This window comes from Colossoma macropomum, unplaced genomic scaffold (genome assembly GCF_904425465.1).
Source record: "Colossoma macropomum unplaced genomic scaffold, Colossoma_macropomum, whole genome shotgun sequence".
In the NCBI taxonomy this organism is placed as follows: domain Eukaryota; kingdom Metazoa; phylum Chordata; class Actinopteri; order Characiformes; family Serrasalmidae; genus Colossoma; species Colossoma macropomum.
Genome location: NW_023494800.1, coordinates 27,907,752 through 27,931,305, shown reverse-complemented (window position 1 = coordinate 27,931,305; position 23,554 = coordinate 27,907,752). Strand labels below are relative to the sequence as shown.

General features: G+C 38.4%; 1 protein-coding gene across 9 annotated transcripts; it reads right to left on the bottom strand.

The window, feature by feature from the left end:
* Window positions 1-47: 47 nt before the first annotated feature.
* Window positions 48-23,034, bottom strand: mtmr1b (myotubularin related protein 1b). Of its 9 annotated transcripts, none has more exons than XM_036587536.1 (16): window positions 22,773-23,034; window positions 20,893-20,998; window positions 18,390-18,455; window positions 14,431-14,506; window positions 12,037-12,131; window positions 11,164-11,271; window positions 10,964-11,065; window positions 10,558-10,641; window positions 8,086-8,235; window positions 6,939-7,127; window positions 5,980-6,165; window positions 5,478-5,684; window positions 4,912-5,004; window positions 4,598-4,711; window positions 3,705-3,881; window positions 48-3,084 (listed from the first exon to the last, which is right to left on the bottom strand). In XM_036587536.1, exons 1-16 carry the CDS (start codon window positions 22,895-22,897, stop codon window positions 2,935-2,937), a joined length of 2,028 nt encoding a protein of 675 aa, XP_036443429.1. In that variant the 5' UTR covers window positions 22,898-23,034; the 3' UTR covers window positions 48-2,934. The 9 variants fall into 9 exon arrangements, with proteins under 9 accessions (XP_036443429.1, XP_036443430.1, XP_036443431.1 ...); XM_036587537.1 differs by having other exon boundaries at window positions 4,912-4,944; XM_036587538.1 differs by lacking the exon at window positions 18,390-18,455.
* Window positions 23,035-23,554: the final 520 nt, after the last annotated feature.

Below are 23,554 nucleotides of genomic sequence, written 5' to 3'. Positions count from 1 at the left end.
ACAGAAAATACAAAGCCGCCCACTGTTTAAATACCGCGCGGGATAGCCATGAAAACACTGGATTGTTTGATGGCGTGAGTGCGTAGTAGTACCGTCATAAATCATGAACAGAAACACTGCTGTTCGAGTTATAATGTTTCAAACCCCAAACCTAACACGTACTAATTAATAATATTGTAAGGAGAAATTTTGAAGGTCGAGCAACCGAATGCTAATTTAAATGGAGCTCGGCGGGTGTCTACAAATTTGCTGTTGACACACAGACAGTAGGCTAATCTTGTCGTTGTTATTTCTTAGAAAATAAACTTTTTTTGCTGTGAAAAGCCCATCAAAATTCTCCATCAATTCTTTTTTAGCAAACTCCATACTTGGATCTTTTCCAGGCAACTAGTCATAAAACACCGTATATTCTAACATAGATGGAAGTACACACATAAAGGGGAACTCTAACAAAATTTCTGATTTTTTGCGTAATTCAATAGCCAAGATACACCACCCGGCTACTTCATTATGTACTCTTCCTTATTTCTGCAACATTTTATCAGCTCCACTCACCATATAGGTGCAGCTTATACTTCTACACTTAGAGAGTACAGTTCATCTGTTTCTCTGCATACTTTATCAGTCTTTGGTCTACTTTGGACATCTGGATCCTATAAACATCGCTCGCCAAGTTTCTCTAGAACTAAAGCATTTCACATCAAAACACTTTGAATGACTTGTTTACACTTTAGTACTTCAAATTTATTTAAAATCTTAAAAAATTAGAGGAATTCATCTTTAAGGCACAGCACTCTGACCAACACTGCAACAAACACTAATATTCTGATGTTTGCAGTTGTCCTTAGAAGGGGAAGCCAAATATGAGAGAGAAAAAGAGATAGATCCGCCCAACAATCAGTCAGGTATAGCACACCAATCTGTTGGTGTTTGTCTGGTCAGTGTGCTCTGGCATAAGTTATTATTACAAATAAAACAAGAGTCTGGTTTTGCTCTAAACCCTCCCACTCAGTAAGGGCTTGTTAAGAAGCTTATTTTGTTTTAACAAAAGGTGTTTTACAGAAGAGGAAAAACCTAAAATATGCAGTGCAGGCGTTCCCTAAAACCAGGGTTGGGAGCAAATGACAAGAAATAAGGAACAGTTTTCAGAGCAACTCATAATATTATATACAACCTTAAAAACTGTTCTTAACTGTATGTAAATTAAACAGTAAGCTCAACAGCACACTGCATCTCCTTAAAATGCAGATGTGCAGTTCCTTTTATCTCAGACATGTTTTTTTTTAAAGCTCAGTTTAACTTTAATACACAGTTCTGAAAATGATCTTAACTACTGTTGTGAGGCACAAAATACAATATACGGCCAAAAGTTAGTGGACACCTGCTCATCCAATGTTTCTTCCAAAAACAAGAGTATTAAATGGGGGTTGTCCCCCTCTGCTGCAGTAACTGTCTTTCTTCGGGGGAGGCAGTACACTAAATGTTGAAACATTGCTGTGAGGATTTAAACTGCATTTAGCCATGGGAACACTAGTGAGGTCAGGTATTGATGTTGGATGATTAGTTCTGGATCACAAATGCCACTCCAACTCATCCCAAAGGTACTGGTTGGTGCTCCATCACTCTAGAGAATGCAGTTCCACTGCTCCATAGCTCACTGCTGGGGGGCTTCATACCCCACTAGCCTACGCTTGGCATTGGACATTGTGACCTGCGGCTGCTCCAGAGCATCCTGTTCTATTGTCAGTGCTTTCCTATGGAGACTATACAAGCTGTGTGTGCATCTGAACTCCTGTGTTAACAGTGAGTGCCCCTTAATGCAGCTGAATTCACTAATAAGAAGGGCTGTCCACAAACATTTGGGCATTTAGTGTATTGGAATGTAAAAATCTCAAATTCTGAAACACAGTATATTAATATTCACAAGTAGTTTACGGCACCTGACACATTCCTGGAGTTCTCACTGTTGCTGCCAGTCAAACCTTGTTAGCCTAGTTAATACAGGTAATCACAACACACATGATAAGTATACATGTTCCCCTTGTTTAAAAGCTTGCACAAGGTAATCTGATATGGGCATGTAGTAGCACACTGTTTGACTGTTTGATATTGTAAAAATACGCTGAGGGGAATTTGTTACTAAAACAGTAGTACATGAGATGGTCTTGGTCATAAGGCGGAGGTCCTATTGCTGGGAACAGTTTTATTGTTAACATGGCTAAAGGCAACACTGGAGTTACTTCCTATAGCTTTTCCCAGGTTTGTGAATAACAAGCAACCTTAAATTCTTAATGATAAAAACTAAAATATTACTTTGTGCACTTATGATGCGGAAACACCCACAATCCACCACTGTACGTCCACCAGGTGGCAGCCCAACCACATTATCATGGTGCAAAGGGGCACACCAGCACTGAAAAAGCTGCCATCTATCCATAAAGTATACGGTCATATGCAAAGGTTTCAACCTTCCTGGTCACATTTCATGTTTTGTGGGTTTTCTATGTGAAAATAACACACCCTCTACAGGACACAGACAAAAAATAAAACATACAATATAAAATGTGCCATAACTTTTGCACAGGCCAGTTTTATGTTTCCTTTCCCCAATATGTTAGGTTCAGCAAAAAACAGTAATTCTGTATACTAACGTGCAAAAGTGTGTTCTCTGTACAGGATTTGTTAACTTATATTCACTTAGAAAATCAACAAAACATGTAATTTGACCAGGTGTATCCAAACTTATGTGCACATGTGTAAGATGAAATATGAGTTTACCCCACACATTATACTCATTACACAGGCATGGTCCTTTTATAAATAAAAAGGAATTAAGGAAATGGACATTAAGGGTTGAAGAGTACTGTTTTGGACAATGTACAGTTTGAAAATGTTTTACTGGCTAGTTTCATTCGCTCTCCTCCTGTAGATTTATCATACGGTGGTGTGCATAGTTGTTCCCCCAAGATCTGAGGATGAGGAGAGGGAGCGAGATGAAGAGGCTTCTCTCTGTAGCTCCTCCACTCTTCTCTGCAACTCCGCCCTCATCACTAGCAGTTCCTTCATATGCTGGTGAACAGGCACCTAAGAAAAAGATAGAAGAGGGGTCAGATTTATTTTATCTTAGGAAACTAGTGAACTAGTACTTTAAGCACTTCACACTTTTTACGCAGAGCTAGAAAAATTTTCAACCTGGTGAACTGTGAACATTTGACCAGTGTCTAAAATAATTGGGGGCAAAGGGCAAAAATCGCCCTGGATAACTTGCTATAAATGTAATAAATGAACATGAATGAACTTTTTTAAACACTTTTTGCTTTGCTTGCTTTTGCCTCGCAGAATGTACATGGTAGTGAAATCATTTGTGAATAAAATGGATCTCTATGTTATATGAGAAGCTGCTGCAAAATATATCTTAATCTAAGAGCATTTGCCACCAACAATTCTGTATTCTTCTCCAACAAAACAAAAAGGACTTTGAATCTACCTTATATTTTGAACATTTTCTACTGTTTGACATTAAGTTGGTAGTTTTGATTAAGTCCTTTTGAATATTTCGCAAAGTATGTGTATAAAACACCCCTGACTTTCAGTCAGTAAGGGCAAAAATTGTTTGTGTGTAACCAAACATGGACATTTTTATGGCTAAATATAAACAGCTTACTTAGAAGACTCATTTGAAAACACTGCCATGCAGTACTCACCTGTGGCCTTGTGCGAGGGTTCCAGCGTACATAGTAGCTGACCCAGAGCTCCAGGTGCCTGAGGCTGGCTACTGGATATAGAACATGATGTTCATAGTTCATGTAAAGTGGGTTGGTGAAGTCCTCAGCCTGAGTGTTTATGTAGGACCACAGTGACACGGTCTTAGTAAACACTTCCTACAGAGAGGAAAATGATATTAAAGTCAGTCTGAAAGTAAAATGGACCTTTTTTCCTTGTTAATTTGTGCTTCTGTTCATATTAAGCATGATTAATCATGCCATATCTTTCAAAGACAAAATTCACTTTAATGATATTTCATTGCAGTGTAGTGACTCAAAAATGTCTTCTGAGTCTTGATTATATCACATGCACCAATGGGTGAAGGAAAATAATCTTTTGAAAAAATATTATTTTCAATAATATCATGTTTCAACAACCCCACCTGCAGAAAACACTGGTATCTCAGAGACCCTCCCTGATACAGCATTTCATTCAGAAATACATTACAGTTTGGAAGGAATATGCTATCCAATTCATGTTAATTCTTAGAACTTTTCCCTTACATTTGTTGACATAGTGTATTTAATTAATCTGTTTCCTGGAGTTTTTCAGGACCTTCTTTCCAGACTCATTTCACTTTAAAGAATATGTACACAACAAAATCTAGTCTAGTCTGTTTTCAGTAGAGCATCACTTGAGACAGTGTGGTTTGGTACAAGATTGTGCTAAATCTGTGTACTCGAATATGTAATATGTTAAAAAAAAATACAAATAATAATATTAAACAAAAACCAAAGCGCCTAAAGCTTAACAAGATGTTTGATGGAAAGAACTATTCACTCAGTTCAGCCTCTCTGACCCAACAGGTGCCCTGAATTATCTGTACTCTTGCCTTTGAAACACGTTCCTGCTCGCTGTTGTAGAGGAATGTCCCAAACAGGCAGCTGTAGAGATGATCCAGTACGGTGATGAGAAACAGCTCGTTGAACTCAAACGCAGAGGGGAACTGAGGAGGGACATGAAACATTGGCTAACAATGTTATCACACTGATATCAGCGTTGACTTTGTGTGTGAAGGTTCATGTTATATTCCAATATATTGAAAATGAGAGAAAAGATACCTTAATGGTAAAGGTAACAATTTTCACTTTCTTAACTGCTGTTAATGCAAAGTCAGCTATTTTGTTAGCAGAAAATATTACCCACCTGTCTGGTCATTTGCCAAACACAGTCTATGAACTGCACAAAGAGAGGAGAGCGCTCCGAGTTAGCATGGTTCTCATCACCGTGTCCTACGCGCTAAGGAGCGAGAGACAATCAGCACATAATCAGAGTAATTAGGAGTGTTCTATGTATAAGCAACCACACACTGTAAAAGAACAAAAAGAGCTCCAAGCAGAAGAGAATGGGAAGTTTTGCTAACTTCTGACAGAACAAGAAATCATGGCAGGGATCACTTAGCATGAGGTATTCACATAGCAGCTCCCCACTTGCTTTCATATAGTGACATTAGACATTCATTAATCACTACAAATGACATCAGACTACTGTCACATTACAGGATTAAAGTAGCACAAATCTTGCAAATATGGCATTTTGCTTTTGTTCACGATGCCTGTGCCCATGCACGTGACTTTATTGATTTTGAAAATATGTGCATGTGGGTCCTTTCAGGGCAGAGGTGTGTTCTCACTAATGGCAAATGTGAGTCATTTACAAACACAAATGTGAACCAAGACAGACTTGATCTTAGACTTCAAGGTTAGTATTACCGAGGCAAAGCGGTGTCCAAAGCTGAGCCACTCTTTCTCCAGCAGCACCTGGAAGCCCCTCAGCGAGCGGTAGTGTGAGTCTAGCATCAGCATGGCCAGAGAGGTAAGCTGTGCCGTGCGGTCCCATCCATCACTGCAGTGTACCACCACTGAGGTCTTCCCAGACTCAATTCTGTCAGCAATCCTTACAGCACCAGCCAATAACAGCTACAGGCAGAGGGCATTAGACCATTCAAACTTTGCTCAGACTTTGAGAACTCCAAGAAGCTAGAACAGAACATAGTTTTAATCCAGCATACAGCATCTGTGTGAGACAGTAATGCTATTTGCATGCAACACATGCCAAAATACAGGAATATAGTTGCTGAATTTCATGTTACGTTTTAAATAACTTTTAGAAACTTGATCTGAAGGACTTAGAAAAAGTCAAATAAAGCAATACATAAAATTCTATTTGCCTGTAAATGTGCCTTGAGGTGAAGCAAATATGCCCACTCCTCACCCTGATGTACTCCAGCCAGTGTGTGGCATCTACAGAGGAGAACCAACGCTGCTCATCAATGGCAGGATATACCACCTCCTTTAACTTGCGTAAAGATTCCCTCATTACATGAATGTTGGGAATCTCCAGAAAGTTCAGCTCCACATTAGGATAGACACTCTCATTCTCATAGCCACCATCTTTGGCCTGTACGAAGAGAAAAACACTATTTTGCTTCTGGATAAAAACCCCACAAATTCCAAAATCATTTTATTTGTTTATTTAGAGCTGTCAAGTTGGATCCAGCTCCTGGCAACCATATGGATAGTGTTTCGCCAGAATGTCCTGTCTTCTTGTTGTGTCTTTAAGCTTCCTAATGGCTTGTTTATTATATCTCTAAATGTGTCCATCCATCTTGTCCATGAAATGTTGTCAGAAATAGCATCTTCACAAGTATGGTCCTGTCCTCATTCAGAGGCTGTACATGCGTCTCAGCCACAGATTTAATTCAAATGTGAGACCCTGACAAATAACATCAAGCTTGCAGCTGCATAGCTGATTCCCCACTACTGATCTTATTCATGCAGTGTTCATTTACATCCAGGTGGACACAAACACTGGGATTCAGTGAAAACTGGGATTTTGTTATGTGTATTCATTGATTATCTTGCTAATTGGTTCAAGCTAAAGGTGTAAATTGATAAAAGTAACCATCCTGTGTAAGTGAAAGCTTAACTGGCTTAAAAAGGCATAACAAGAAACTGTTTTAGTAACTAAAATCACTGTAGCCTGAAGACAGTTGAAGAAAGTTGACCTTGTAATGCATTCAAAACACATCTTTGAATACATGTTTAGGCCTCTGCATTCTTTTTGCACATTTATCTGTACAGATATTTTGATATCTGATACCTTCTTTAGTGTTTACCCTTGGAAAACTAACCAATAGATTCAGTTCTGATATGCTGAGTTCCTTTTCTTACTTTGTTGGTGTCTGCCACACTGCTTTGCCGGGCATCAAAGATGCAGAGTTTATGCGACTGGGCGTTGGCATCCAGGATGGTCTGGAGGTATCGCTCGTCCTCTCTGCAGCGGCGATCTGAGGGGCCAACCTGAGGCTGACCACAACGCACTATAGCTGCCTGACTCTCAGGATGAATCCATGATAGTACCTGAGGAAAAAAAGGTAACATTTAGCCAACAGCAAGGAAACACGTACTGCAGTTGCTATTACTATTATTAATTTATTAAAAGGACCATGAGAAATATATTGTTCAACAGTTTGTTTTACTGCTAAAATAATCTCAGATATGATATACATATACACACATACATACACACACAGCAAGGGGGAGGTTTTTTGTTATTTAGTAGTTCCAGTGCCTACACTCACTTTAAATGTACAGTTTTCCTTTGTATTTAGAAACATGAACAAAAAAGCATGTTTTCATAAGCATAAACAAAGACATGTAAACAAATACAAATTTTAGGTTAAATGCTGTGAAAATAAAAAAGTTCTTATGTAAAAACAGGATAAATTGATGTTTTTAACATTGTGTTATACAGGCATCAATGAATTATACAGTATGGAAGCTGTGAATATAAGGGTAACTCGCTACAGTTTCACATCTATGTACACGTCATCAAAAGAAACGTGAATGGAGTGATGTGGAAACATTTTAGGAGAATTTAATCTCATCGGCAAAAATGGTGAACATGGACATTTCGACACAAAAACAACCCCAAACATACAGCCAAAATAACTCGACTGGTTTCTAAAAAAGGTGAAGGTGCCTGCATTTCTTAACCAATCTCCTGACTAGAATCCCCCTCGAAAATTTATGGAGGATTTTGAACTTGCAAGTCCAACAGAAGGACTGCGAAGAGGAATGGGCCAAAATTGAACCACAATGCTGCAAATGCTAATCACATAGATGACTCTAAGCTGTAACTGCCAATAAGTATTAATGATGATAATTTGTGGTGCTTGAATACTTTTTTCTCTTTCAACTATGTTTTTAAACCCATCTTTGTTAAATCGTATGATTACATACTTTTGTGTTCAGACTGAAAATTACATATGCCCTAGAAGTTTATTAAATAACGAAAACAAAAGTGTCATATACTTACAGGAAAGCGGCGCTTTGCTCTGAAGGCAGCCACTCTTCTCAGCTCATCTTCGCTGATGCTGGCAGGCAGGACGAGCAGCGCCGGGTATGTCTCACACACCTCATAACTACTGTTAATCTTACTGATGAGCCAGCTCTCGTTAGGCAGACCCTGTGTAACACACAGAGTTGCCCTGAATGAACTCTCTGGGCCTTATTGACTAACCATTCTTAAGAAAGTATAAAATTAGGAAGATATTGGAGAATGAGGTCCTCTGACTACATTTTTAAAAGATTAACTGCTCATAGTCTCTGCTGAAGTCTGTATTAGCAGTTATCTATGCCCTAAAGTCCAAAAGTAACATTTTACCTCAAAGTGAAGAGAACTGCGCAAAAGACAGAGACCATACACCAGTTATTTCATTTCCAGTCAAAATGGCCATTAAGTACAGAAGCACACATGATTATATTTCTGAAGTCACGAGAAGTAGAAAATGCAACCAACTTCTAAGACTGAACTTCGTCATTACATATCATAATAGAGAATTTGATTGGTTCAGTAACATAACTAATCACAATGCCTTTGGTTAAGTTCAGTCAAATCATTTACGTTGTAGATTAAACAGGAAATATTATAAAGACAACATATCAAATGTTGAAACAGAGAAATTTTAGTGTGTTTTGAAAAATATATGCCCATTTTGAATGTGATGCCAGCAACATGTTCCAAAAAATTGGGACAGGGGCATGTTTACCACTGTGTTGCATCATCTCTTCTTTTAACAACACTCTGTAAGCTTGGAAACTGAGGAGGCTAACTACTGTAGTTTTGAAAGCGAAATGCTTTCTCGTTCTTGATTCATACAGAATTTCAGCTGCTCAAACGTTCGGGGTCACCTTTGTCATATTTTTTTATTTTATAGCGCGCCAAATATTTTCAGTAGGTGACAGGTCTGAACTGCAGACAGGCAGGTTTAGCACCTGGACTCGTACTATAGAGCAATGCTGTTGTAATGCATGCAGAATGTGGTTTGACATTATCTTCCTGAAATAAGCAAGGCCTTCCCTGAAAAAGACATTATGTGGATGGCAGCATATGTTGCCAAAACCTGTACATATCGTTCAGCATTAATGGTGTCTTCATAGATGTGCAAGTCACTCATGCCATGTGCACTAATGCACCCCTGTACCATCATGGATGCTGACTTTTAAAATGTGCGCTAATAACAAGCCAGGTGGTCTTCAAATGATGCAGTGTCCATGATTTCCAAAAAGAATTTCAAATTTTGATTTGGATGACAAGACACTTTTCCATTTCGCCTCAGTCCATCTTAAATGAGCTTGGGCCCAGTAAAGGCGGCAGGGTTTCTGGATTCTGTTTATATGTGGTTTCTTCATTGCATGGTAGAGTTTTAACTTGCATTAGTGGTGGCATTAACACGCTGTGCTCACAATCAGTGGTTTTCAGAAGTGTTCCTGAGTGCATGCAGTGATTTCCACTGCAGAATCATGTCTGAGGGTGCGAAGACACAGCCAGCCAATACTGGTTTTCAGCCTTGCTAAATGGATACAGAGATTTCTCTGGAGTCTCTGAATTTCTTAAAGATATTACGTATTATAGATGATAAAATTCCAAGTTCTTTGCTATTTTGCACAGAAAAACTTTATTCTTGAATTGTTGCACTATTTGCCTGCGCAATCTTTCACAGAGTGGTAAACCCTTCCCCATATTCACTTCTGAAAGACTCAGCCTGTCTGGGTGCTCTTTTTATACACAATCATGTTACTGACCTGTTGCCATTTAAGCGCCAGGTGCCTTTTTTTAGCATTACCCAACTTTCTAGTTTTTTGTTTCCCCTTTTTTTGAAATGTATTGCTGGTATCAAATTCAAATGGCCATTTGTTCCTCAAAAAACATTCAATTTTCCCAGTTTCTACAATAGATATTTTGTCTTTGTACTAATGTCACGTGAAGGTGCGTGTGTGTGTGTGTGTGTGTGTGTGTGTATGTATATATATATGAAAAATGAATCAATTGTGCTTATGAAATGAAAGGGTGGTCTCTGACTTTGACTGCTGAGTACCGTAGATAAATAATGAATAAGGGTTCGTATTAAAAGTGCTAATGTAACTGACACTGAATTAAAGCTAGTCAGGCCCAGTTAAAATTATCTGCCATGCACAAAGTTAATCTGTTTGACATTTCTATTTGGCCTTACATTATGCAAGTGCTATGAAAAATTGATCAATTTGTGCATGAACCTAAACACATGTACATACTTTAATGCACCATTCTAAGAGGTAGAGGTAAATGTAAACAGTACCTTTCTCTGAGTACTGCATGCTATTTTTTGTCTTTATGTCTATATTTACTTTGTTGTACTGTGGTCAGCTGCATGAGCTCTAAGTTGTTTCCGGACAGGAAATACCAGAAATAAATATCTCATGATGTTATGTAAACTGTTTATAAGCTGGGGTTGCAAAAGCCTTTTACCTGTCTCTTGTATTCAGCTAAAGGATCATAGACCTTCCAGCCATCTTCTGGGAACCTCTCCTGGTACCTGAAGGCAAAAAGAGGCTACAGGCCAAGAGAGCATATGTAAGACTACATAACAATAAATGCACCATCATTAAGTAACAGAATGCAATGTATACAATATAAAATATTACATGTTTTGGAAAAATAGATTTTTATTGCAGGTTATCTAGCACGTTCATATTAGCTTTATTGCTGCATTTTAGACATTTTTAACTTGGCTAAATAATCCAAAAATGCTTCTGGTGAGCAAATTAATCAAAATGAATATGTTTTTCTTCAAGCAATTTATTACATAATATTACACTTTTGTAACTGACCTTATTAAAGAAGAATAACCACTGGTGCTTGCTTTAGGCCTTACCAAGTCATGAGAGAGAGGGAATGCATACTTGGACAGCACCTCAAGGATCTCCAGCTTGCTTTGTTCTTGCTTTTTATAGGCAAACCTTGGGCTTCTTAAGTCCTTTAAGTGGATGAGAACATTTAGAGGTTTTGTATGACAGCACTTCAGTTAAATAAACTTTATGAGAGAGTGTGAGTACAAGACAGACTCTAACTTACTTTGCAGACTATTTCTAGGCCCCGCGTGTTCTCTCCATGACTTTGCACCCCAATTGTCTCCAACCTACTAATAGCTCCCAGGTTCACGTCCAAAACAAACGGAGGATCCTTACAGAGACAGTACAATGCCAAGTTAATACAAGGGTTTAATTCTAGAGCTGTCACTACTGATTAGATCAGTAATCAAGTAACCTACTGATTATTTGGATTAAGATTAAGTGACCCTTATTATTCCCACAATGGGGAAATTTCACCTCTGCATTTAACCCATTCGTGCAGCGAAACACCACATACACTAGTGAGCACACACACACTAGGGGGCACAGTTGCCCGGAGTGGTTGGCAGCCCTATCCACAGCGCCCAGAGAGCAGTTGGGGGTTAGGTGTCTTGCTCAAGGGCACTTCAGTCACGTACTGTTGGCTCAGGGGATCAAACCGGTCACAGGGCTGGTTCCCTAACCTCCAGCCCATGAGTGCCCATTAGTAGATTATTAATTGACTAATCAGAGTTTTTCTACAAAAATACCAAATTATAATAGTGGACTTATTTAAACAATAACAAAACATGCGAAGACTTTCAAAGATTTCAAAATAAAACAATAATAAAAACTACTGGAAAAAGATAAACAAGAAAGCCTTAAAAAGGTAGGCCTTAAAATATTAAATGAATGAGGGAGACTAGTAAGAGAATATCTTCACTGTCCAAAGTAAAACAAGTATCTCCAAAATGCTAACTTCAAAGAAGAGGCAAATATGTTCTTTACATTTAATGTAAGTTAATGTAAAAAGATTTTATTCCAAGGAATTCTGGAGCATTTTCATTTTCATGGCCACTAAAATCTCTTGAACAGGAAAGCAGAAAACATGGCCTACCCGAGCGAGACTTTTGAAGTAAAGCTTGTAGTCGGTGATGGTCAGGGTGCCGCTCACAGCTCCAGAGAAAGGGCAGATGTACATGACGTCTTTGGCTGTAACAAGAGAGGATGTCTGTATTACACAGAATAATATTTAAATGTGAAATATAACATTCATTTAATTCATAACTGTGCAGTATGGAAGCCTGTTTCTGCCACTGAAAAAAGACATTTAGTAAGTAATAATAACGTGAAAGTTTCCCATGATTATGACTTAGTATCTTGTAACTATGACATAGCATCTCATACTTATGACACAGCCTCTCAATCATAAGGTAATATCTCATAATTTGGACTTAGTGTAATGAAAAGATAGGGAGTACAATGACACCCTCTCTCATCATAATGAGATGTTATAATATACTTATTTCTTACTATCTCATAATAATGACTTATTATGTCATAATAATGAGGTCCTGTCTCATATTTCAACTTTTCTTACAATTCTGACTTGCTGTCTTATAATGATGAATATGGAATATGGAAGTTTATTAAAATTTTGATTTAGTATTACCTAAAAATGACTTGGATCATAATTATGAGACAAATTCAAAGTCATAAATATGTGATACTAGCTCATAATAAGAAAGAATAATCAGGCTGTATTAATGTTCATGCACATGCACAGGCCATCTTGATTTTATAAAGAACAGCCAATTAGCAAATCATGCAGGTTTGCAGGTTTTTTTTAATGAAGGAAGAAAATCATACTATGTAAATATGTGCAAAATAAAGCATATTTAACAGCAAAAGGCTATCACAATTGCTTATTAGAGTAATAATTGCTTTATATTCTTGATATCTATGTAGTATAATATGTTTGCTCTGCTAAAAAGTGATATTTTTGTGTGATTAATGCCCCAGACATCACAAACCAGAGAGGTCCAATTTCATCAGAGGGCTGTCCCTGATTGGTCAGATGTTCACCCAAAAGCTGGTTATATTCTGATAACATGGCCTTCGCCTGCCTCAGAAACAGGTTAGCTTGCAGCAAGCCAGAAATCCTGCTTCTTGAGGCAGACCCCAGAAAAACAAGTAAACTTATACTGTTGTTATTGTTTGCTGCTGTTGTTGTTTTGTTTTAGACTATGCATGCTTGGGTCTTGTGTGTTACCAAGATGAAGATGAAAAACTGAGAAGAACAAAAGACGAAGCTGTTGTATTGAACACATCCATCATAGCAGACAATATACTGGATTAAATCTCATCAGATTGTGTGTTTATATTATGCATTAATTAGATCAGAATAAGGGGTGCTGGATTGGATTGATAAACAATTTTATGATTCGTTAAAGGGGATTTTTCGTAAGTTCTGTATAATTCAATGGTTGAAATACAATGAATGGAACAGATTTATTTATAATGCTGGTGACAGGAATGAGGGTGGCACGGTGGTGCAGTGGGTAGCTCTGTCGTCTCACAGCAAGAAGGGCCTGGGTTCAATTCCTGGCCGGCGACCAGGGTCCTTTCTGTGTGGAGTTTGCTTGTTCTCCCCGTGTCTGCATGGGTTTCCTCCCACAATCCAAAGACATGCAGTCAGGCTGATTGGACATGCTAAATTGCTCCCTAGGTGTGAATGTATATGTCTGTCTGTCTGCCCTGCGATGGACTGGCAACCTGCCCAGGGTGTATCCTGCCTTTCGCCCAATGACCGCTGGGATAGGCTCCAGCAGCAGGCCACAATCCCCCCCCAACCCCCCCTTTTTATTTACATTCGAATTTTACTTTAAAAATTATACAGATATTTAAATGAAAAATCACTTTTTGTGATAATTGTGATAATGATTAACAAATACACTATGCAGCCCTAACTTACACATTAGTTTCACAGTAGTTAACCGAGTGATTTATAGTAATTACTGAATAATAAATATTAACAGAAAAATAAGCCTACAGTTTAAGGCAGGGCTGTCAAACCCAACCACTATAAGGGCCATATTAAAAATTCACAACAAATCTGTGGGCCAGAGAACATCTGTGATTTTATTTGACTGTTAAATAACATTTTGCTATAATCTGAGCTATAATTAGGCTACAGTACACAACATTATGCACATTACAATAGGCTACATTACATTACACACATAATGCTGCAGTGAATGCTGGGGATTGTAGTGCAGCACGATGACAAACAGGCTAACATTAATAGAAAATGAAAATAATTTTGTGGGCCAGACAGGATTATACTACGGGCCTGATCTGGCCCCCAGGCCTTGTGTTTGACACATGGGGTTATGTATAAATCGTGGACATGAAGCGACAGGGGCCCACAGACTTATATAATCACAATTAATGGTAAGATAATTACTTAACCAGATGTTTAACATGTAGTAGCCATGTAGCCTTACCTTACCTATGGCTTTGATGGTCTCCCCAGGTACACGTGGAGCCTCCTCCATCTGTGCTTGCTTATTACCTTCCCTTAGTGCCTGATGCAGAAAAATGCAGCATTAGGCTTGAGGCACACATACACATACTTCAAAACACAGATCTAAAAGCAACCAAGTCAATTTATTTTATCTTTTTCATGGAACTATGAGTTACAATAACACACTAAAAAACAAAAGACAATCAGGTAAGTCAGTACATGCAAAAGGACAATAGCAATTAGTGAAATATGGGTGTGACTGAGAAATGAGGACACTTCCTGATGTAATTACAGCAACAACACAACACAGAGGCACCAGCGAATGTGTTTCTAGAAACAGCTCGTAGTGAAGTCTCAAGCTTGCAAAAATAAAACCTGCTCTCAAAATTACTGGTTACATACAAGAATATACTTCATGAGGTTTCCCTTTGCAACCACTCACATTCCCTGCTGCATGCCCTTATTGCTGTACCCTGCCTGCTGTCTAGCTGTCTGTCTGGCTACTGTATGGGTGTCTATTCAGTCTTCTGTCTGTCTCTTCACTCAATCTGGCCTGTAGTTTTTAAAACCTTTGCAGCAGCTTATATCAACTTTCATTATTATATGGTGGACAGTTGTACTCTACCATATAACAATGTTCTATGAGGACTTTAAGGAACCAAATCCAGGTTTAGTCTTTGCAACCACTCCCATTCTCTGTTCCATTTGGTTATGGCCTTAAGAAAAATACCCTGTCCGATGACCAGGGCTTAAAATAAACATGAATAAACTCTGGCTGTATTTTTGTCTTTAGAGATTCAGTCTGCTCATAGCCAAAGCAGTTTAATGACAAGAAGCTGGTGGTCTACAAAGTCTGCAAGAACCTGGTGCCCACAAGTCTAAACAGCCTTAGACATAGCAAGAAAACAACTTTGAAAGCAAGAAAGTGCATTCAATACTACTGATAGTTTCAATGCAATAGTTTTCTGGAGGACTTTGGCTTAGAAATTATGCTTCTTCACTGTAAATCCCAAAATGGTTCATAAAAAAAATCAAGACATGTTTAAGGTCTTTAGTTTTGTAGTGGAGGTATGGGGCAAATATAATACAAGCTTGTCACTCAAATGAATGAATGAATGAATGAATGAATTTTTTTAAAGGTAAATAAGCTTTGTAGATCTACTGCAAAACTACAGACAGAAAGTTCTGAACTCCAAAATATGTCTTGGCTTTGTTTAGAGTAAGGAGTAAATTGTGTACATTTTTTGGTGAACCATTCATTTAAAAATAAGGGTTCCGAAATGGTTCTTGGATTGGGTGTAAAGTTATATGAAATCAAAATACAGCTTTACGTGGAGGTAGTTTTAAAATAGTTCCTCACATTTGCACATTTCACTAAAAATTGCTATATATAGTTATAAACCATCCATTTAAACATTCTTTAGGGATCCAAAAGTTGTTCTCCTGTGGCAGGGGTGTCCAAAGTCTGGCGGCAGGGCCAAATGCAGCCCGTGGGCAGATTTTAATTGGCCCGTGAATTCTTTTTTAGAGTTTGTTATAAGTGGCCCACCAGCCAGTATGCTGCTGTGTTTTCTTTCACCTGATGGTGGCAGCAGTTCTGTAAAATTACAGTGTAACGCGCCACACTGTGGTAACAAAGTTAAAGTTTAAGTTAAAGTTAAGTTTTCTTCTCTGACTAGACCTGCAGCTTCATTTACTGAATGACATTTAGTCAAGACTACAGCCACAGAGCACAAACTTAACACCGAAAACGGGTGATTTTGGCAAGATGGAAATTTGAATCGTTCTTCCATCAAGAGCTACAGCAAATGCGTGTACCTCATATTTCAAAAGACTGTAATCAATTTAATAGCAACAGACATGAAACTCAGCATGAACATTACAATAAACATTCAGGAGAGGGCAGACAAACTAAAGCAACTGCAACTACCTGAGTCTCACAGCACCAACTTCTCACCGGAGCAATTTTTTTAGTTTAGTAAATATTAACCCTTTAAGGTCAAACAGAAACATGGGCATTGGTGCTGTTTAACCTTCTTGTTTAGTAAAGTGATTTCTGAATGCTGTCGCTGCATTTATTTGATATGTAAAGAACACTAACAAAACTAAATTTATAGATTTTTGTTCAGTTTGTCTTACAACTTATTTTTTAAGTAAACACTTGAATAGAAATATAATTAAGAAATTAGACATGTTTTGTTGTTAGTTTTAAACATTTTAATGATTTGTTATAAGCGCTTATCAATCCAAATTGCTATGAGCAATCCAACAATAAAAGATGTCTCTTGCATCTTTTATACAGTGATAAGAAACACAGTAGCTCACAGAGAGCTCCAATTCTATGCACTGATCTTTTAAAAACTTAATATTTTCAATCACTGATGAACAATATTTCAGCCATCAGGTATTTTGAGATAGGATGTCCTGGCCCTCTTTGAACAAAGTTTGGACATTCAGTGCCTTTAAATATGGCACTGTCATAAGATGCCACCTTAGCCACAAAACAGGCTATGAAATTTCCACCCTGCTAGATCTGCCTCGTTAAACTGTAAGTGCTATTATTGTAAAATGGAAGTGTCTAGGAGCAACAACAGCTCTGCCATGAAACATTAGACCATGCAAACTCATAGAGCGGAGCTGTTGAGTGCTTATCCTCTATTGCATTATTCACTACAGAGTTCCAAACTGCCTCTATCAAAAAAAGAACTGCACATCAGGAGCTTAATTCCGTAATAATGCCCATGGTTTTGCAACGGGATGTCCAGCGAGCTCATATAGGCATGTTGGTCAGGTATCCACATACTTTTGGCTATATAGTGTAGCTGTGCTACACCAAGTGTTTGCCAGGGAAAAATCCAGTCACCTAAACCAATCAATAAAAGACACCTTAAACCCATTCAATACAAGATAACCAAGACAGTAAAAAAATCAATGTTTGCATAGTTCAAATTTCCCAAAACAAGAGCGCTTCTCCAAAAAGGTTTTGCCTTTCTCATCTGAATGACTGTGAATGTGTTCAGTGCAGAATTTGCTCCCAGAACACCACGCTAATTGTGAGAGACTGGATTTGTATGGGTCCAGCTCATACAACCACGCAGTGGAACCCCAGTGGACATTCAACAGATGAACAAGAGACCCAGAGGACCACTCCACCTACAATGGCCTAGCTGTCTGGCAAGCCTCACAGAATGCAGAAGGCTGCAGAGAATTCAGCCTTTCTGTTGGCTGCCCAGCTGTGGGCCAAGGGGCAGACTGAGGGAAAGCCACACAGGACAGCATCACTACCAAGCACACAATGGCTCCTTGCAGCTCCAATTATCATACTCATGGAAACAGAGAGGCTGGGTGTCAGTGCATGGCAGGGCATGACAGATGTTAGATGAGAGTTTCATGCATTTCTAATAAAACTGTGGACATGAGCCTTGTTTTTCTTAAAAGTATACTGAACCACAAAATGCTACATAGTTGATAGTTTAATGAAAGCTAAGCAGGGGTCAGCTGGAATGAAGTTAATCGGCTCAAGGTCCTCACCAGCCTTTGTTCATTGTTAGACTTTAGAATTTGGGGGTTTAGGCCTATTAGTAATCCTATTCCAATAACAAAGCATCTGTCTCCCTTGTGCAGAGAGAGCCTTGTATGTTCGATTCTCCTGGCTCGTTCTGTTTTCTCAACTAATTATTTCTGTAGATTATCTCTTACTCATGTTTTTCTGCTTGTTGCATTGTGTTGCTCTCTGATTGCCTGCGTATCTCTTCAGTCTTACAACAGTGTCTCCACTTGATCATCTGGCCTGCAGTTTCCAAAACCTCTGCAGCAGAACTTTTAATACTTCTTGATAGACTACTACATAATGTTCAGTGAAGCTTTTGGATATCACGCTCAGGTTTAGTCATGTCTTTTGGGCATTAGGGAACACACACTGACAGACACACACATGGACTTGCCAAGGAAGAGGGCGTATGCTGAGGATCACTGTCCGAGAGAAATCCTTTAACACCAACATCATAGTCCTAGAGCAAAAAATGGCAAAACAACAAGAAAAAAGAGAGACGGACAGAAGAGGAGAGGGAACAAAAAAGGGGACAGTTATAGAAATCACCCCAGTGACCGTACCAAACAGTGACAAAGACAAAGGTTTGAGAACAGTGAGAACCATTCAGCTGATTTTGCAAGACTTGCCATATTACAGCGAAAGTATACAAAGAGGAACAGGACGTGAAATGTCAGAAGTTGTTGGAGTTTCCAAATGAGTATGCAGACTGGGAAACAGAGAGTTTTTAAAGCAAAATGTCACAATAAGACAAAAAGAATTCATATTTGGTGCTTGTTTGTGACTTCAAAGTCATAAACAGCAGCGTTGCTGTTTCTTTTAAATATTTCAATGTAACTGCTGTGACATGCACAATACTGTTGGCAACTGCCCTCCAACCAAAATATTCATCAAACAGTGGACCTGTGGTCAGGAACTGACCACTGAAGAGGGGGAGCTTACGATATTTGTCTGAGCCCTTCAGGACCCAATTACTCATGAACTCGGACATCATTTTCCATGTGTGTCAGTCTCAAGCAGTGTTTTATGTTTCAAGCAGATTTTTTGTTCAGGTTCTCACAGTCACCTCCCACTTTCGAGTCTGCATTTCACCTGCTTTTGTTTTTCTCCTTGCTTTATTCTTACTTATTACTTTTTCTACCTTAAAACAGTTTTTAATTTGGTATGCTGGAGTCACCCATTCGTATTACTCACAGAATTTAGTACTGACGTCCACAAAACCCATGCTTGTGAGAAAGTGGACGGAATGCATAGTAGTTAATAGAAATAACCAGTGAATCAATTAAGCAAAGTCCAGTTTAGTGAAGCCATTAATATGTTTAATTTATTTGGCCAAACTAATTTGTATGCACAATATATTATATAGTGTCCTATGTAAAGTAATAAAGGTTTAGTATTAAACAGGCGAAGGCCAATATCCTGCTTTTTCAGCACCACATAGCATGCAAACAGTGCATTGATGATGATGTAGTTTGGGTCCGTTTCAGACAGAATTTTGCTGGGCTCGGGTCACGTTCGGACTCAAAACACAGTGCTGTGGGGCACGGAAAATTCTTGGACTACGTTAAGGTTCGGAGCAAAATTTCAGGCCCGATTAAAGCTGAATGGAAGGGGCAGAAGATGACTGACAAATTGTGAATGGAAAGAAATGAGCTACAAGATGTGCCTAATAAAGTTGCCAGCAAGTTTACAGAGTTTAAAGCAACACTGCTGTGCCTGATACAGTCACACCAGTGCAACACAGGCCATCATGCCACTACCACGTTTGATGATTTGATTTCCATTCCAGAGGCTTATAGATTGTGCAGCAAAAGGCAGACTACAGTCAGTAACTGTAAACCTACAAAGTGGACCCAATAAAATAGCCGCTAAGTTCAGGTAAAAGGTGTACCTAATAAACTGGTAACTCTGTATTACATGTAAGTGGTGACCTGGGAACAGTATTTGACTTTCACAGTCAAAGCAAATACATTTAAGGGGGAAGTGATTGTAGACAATCCTTTCTCTTAATATTTTATCACCACCACACTGCACAGATCGCGATTCTTAGTGTTATTCCAAGTTGCCACATGCATATTCTAACCACATAGCAAAACCTTTACTACAAAAGGCTCGTAGGGCAGGGTTTGGACGTAAAATATATTTAGCTTTCCAAAATAAAAATCTCAAAAAAAAAACAAAAACCTCTAAAGCTGCAGAAGGTTTCTGCTTATTACATTCAGTTTTAACTATGATTCCTATCCCTACCAGTAACCATAGGTTACACATAGCTTTCAGAGCACTTAAGAACTAATTTCACGAGTAAAGTTGCACCATGCTCTGCAGAACCCTTTTGGATGAGTACATTCTCAGCTGCTGGGGAGGCCTCAAGAAGAGGCTGTGGCCATAAATCTGCATTTTTGTACTCACACTGAGTGAATGACTTCACATAAGAGACGTTCGTTTACACAGGTCTTAACAGCTAAAACAGCTCTTGCTCTGTCTGCAGTAAGCTGTCTCTTGCATAAGAGGACAGATATTCAATTCAAAGTAGGGTGGGGTATGAGGAGCCAAAAACAGTGTTTTGCAAAAGCACAACTCCTTGATGCAGACTTCAAGTGCATATTTACTGTGTATTTCAGTAGATAAATACTTTACACACTTTACATTAAATTACAGAGTCATTTCTTAGTACATAGTGAATAGTAGTAAATAGATAATAACTATCAATCAGACAGTCAAATAACTATTAATGCTCTTGTATCCTAAAGCTCTTGAAGCATCTGTAATGAATTTCCTAAGAAGACACGTTGCTAGTGAGGAATGTTTGAGTCTGTCTGTCTGTCTGTCTGGCTGGCTCACTCTCTCTCTCTCTCTTTTACACACACACACACACACACACACACACACACAGATACCTTATAGTCTCGAGAGATGGTTTCTGATGCGATGGGCCCTGAGATTTGACTTGAGATTGTGGCTGCAATTAACTGTTTGCACCATTCAACATGGGCACCTGTGGGACTAAAAGAAAGATGTTACATGCCTTAAATTGATGATACAACCCTCTTTTCAAAAAAAGTTGGGATGCAGTGCAAAATGTATATGAAGAAACAGAATACCATGATGTGCAAATCATTTAAACCCTATATTTAATCGAAAATAGTAAAGATAACATATCAAATGTTAAAAGTGAGAAATGTTATTGTTGAGAAGGTGGCTGTGTTTCTGAATCCTATTTATGTGCCTTCTTCTTTGCATGGTAAAGTTTTAACCTAACATTTGTGGATGCAGCAACAAACTGTCTTCACAATCAGTGGTTTTCAGAAGTGTTCCCGAGCCCATGCAGTGATTTCCACTACAGAATCATCTGTCTGTTTTTAATGCAGTGCCACCTGAGGCCCTGAAGTTCACTGCTAGCTAGTATTGGTTGTTATCCATGTCTCTTGCATACAGAGATTTCTCTAGATTCTCTGAATCTTTTAATTATATTATGTACCATAGATGATGAGTGCTTTGCTATTTTATGCTGAGAAACGTTATTATTTGCCCACACAGTCATCCACACAGCTGAATCCCTCCAGATCTTTACTTCTGAATCAGCCTCTCTAGGATGCTCTTCCTATACCCAATGTTACTGGACTGTTACCAATTAACCTAATTAGTTGTAAAATGATCCACTTTGGTTTTTTCATTATTATTTATTTATTTTTTTAATTACACAACTTTACCAGTCTTTTGTTGCCCCTGTTCCAACTTTTTTGAAAAGTGTTGCTGGCATCAAGTTTTAAACGGGTATGTATTTTTCAAATAAACAATAAAATTTATCAGTTTAAAGATTTGATGTGTTGTCTTTGCCCTATTTTCAATTAAATATAGGGCTTAAATGATTTACACCTCAATGCATTTCTTTTATTCACATTTGCACAGCATCCCAACTTTTTTGGAAGTGGGGTTATAATTATTGCAGCTCTTTTCCTAAATTCCTGCAAAATTCAGTTGTTGAGCTGTCAACAATTATTCAGAGAGGTTTGATGTGAAATTGTAGAGGAACTTACAGACTCTCATTTCTTTATATTGGTGGTGATAGGAACCAGGGGTTGCGATGTCCGCACTGCAGATATAGCTATTTTATTTGCTGTCCAAAATGACCAGTTAATCTACACATGCATTTTTAAGGTAATGTTGATGATGGTAAATCTTTGGGTACTTTGCCTTAAAACAAAATAATCTGTCTATTTGCTATGAAAGGATTTAAAAAGAATATATTTTAGGCCAAAACCTTACCCCAAAACTATCCCGAAAAAATGTTTTAGGCATCAAACAACATATTTAGGATCACTTCACGTTTTAGCTTTCTGTGAGGTCGCTTTTAGAGGCATTAACTGCTTTATACGTCTGGTTCCTATTACAACATGAAAGCACTCTGAATGACTTTGTTTACATTATAACAATTTCCGAATGCAGAAAATATGAAAAAAAATAGATGGAATCCCACTTTTAAGAAAATGTTAAACTTGTCTCACCAAGCAATATACTGCAGGTGCAGTTCTGATACATTACAATATATCAAAATATATAACTCCTCAGTTCTGGAATGTCATGAAAATAATTCCTCTCAGTCTTTAAGGTCCCGTTCACAACAAGGCTTCAATGCTTCTCTCGTTTTTACTAGCCTGTGCTTACGTGTACTCCAGTCTAACTATGTAGCTCTAGGGTAAACAGCCACAAAGCAAATCCGGTTTACATAAGCTTTACGCGAAAAGTTACTCATTCCCATGGCTTGCCATTCACTTACCTGTCTAAGGTCTCCATGCTCGACGGACGAGACCCAGAACTCGCTAGACTCCGAGAGAGTTTTCTGTTTGAATTAGTGTGAGGCGCAGTGCCCTCTGAGCTGTTGCAACTCGAGTGTTTGTCCATTTTGCCCCTCCAGTTTGCGCGGGTGTATGTATGTGAGAAACTACGCCGGTGTGCGAACAGGTCTTGCCGTGTCTCACACCTCTACACCACTCTTCTACCCCGCTCCACATTTGCCTGGGTTTCCTAATGTTTGCGAATATGGCACAGCCTTTCGCCGACGTCATCGCCTCCAATCAACAAGACTACACTTCCCAAAATGCACCATTAGGCCCAGTCACTTTCTGAGAAGCAAGCTAACATTAACCACAGCTTCTTCTACCGAGGACACCCTGAGTTGCAGATCCACGTTTGGGATATAACGAACAATACCAATATTAAGAAATCATTTTAGATGCAGTAAGTTAGGAAAGGAACAGGGGTCGATGCTGTTAGAAAAAGAAGCTGTTGAACTTATAATATACAATTATAATATATAATAAACATATGAGATGTTTTAAAATACATTAATTCCACTTTACCTATACTTGTCCCCATATGGAATGGCATAGATAACAAAACCTGAAAAAAGTACAAAGCATGGTAGGTATATTGGACTAAAACCATTCGCACTACACATTCAGCCTACATAAACATCATTAGTCTACACAAAAAAATTAAATCTGTGAACAGGGACATAAACTTGTTTCCAGATGCTTTTATACTGGACATTAAAACTGT

What these genes read in the sequence shown, in the direction of transcription:
- mtmr1b (XM_036587536.1), bottom strand. Translation starts at nt 22,897, where the DNA reads ATGGACAAACACTCGAGTTGCAACAGCTCAGAGGGCACTGCGCCTCAC. An exon ending in TAGCTGAATACAAGAGACAG is followed by an intron (nt 8,236 to 10,557) that starts GTAAAAGGCTTT and finishes TGTGTTACACAG; the next exon opens with GGTCTGCCTAACGAGAGCTG. An exon ending in ACCCTCGCACAAGGCCACAG is followed by an intron (nt 3,085 to 3,704) that starts GTGAGTACTGCA and finishes TCTTTTTCTTAG; the next exon opens with GTGCCTGTTCACCAGCATAT.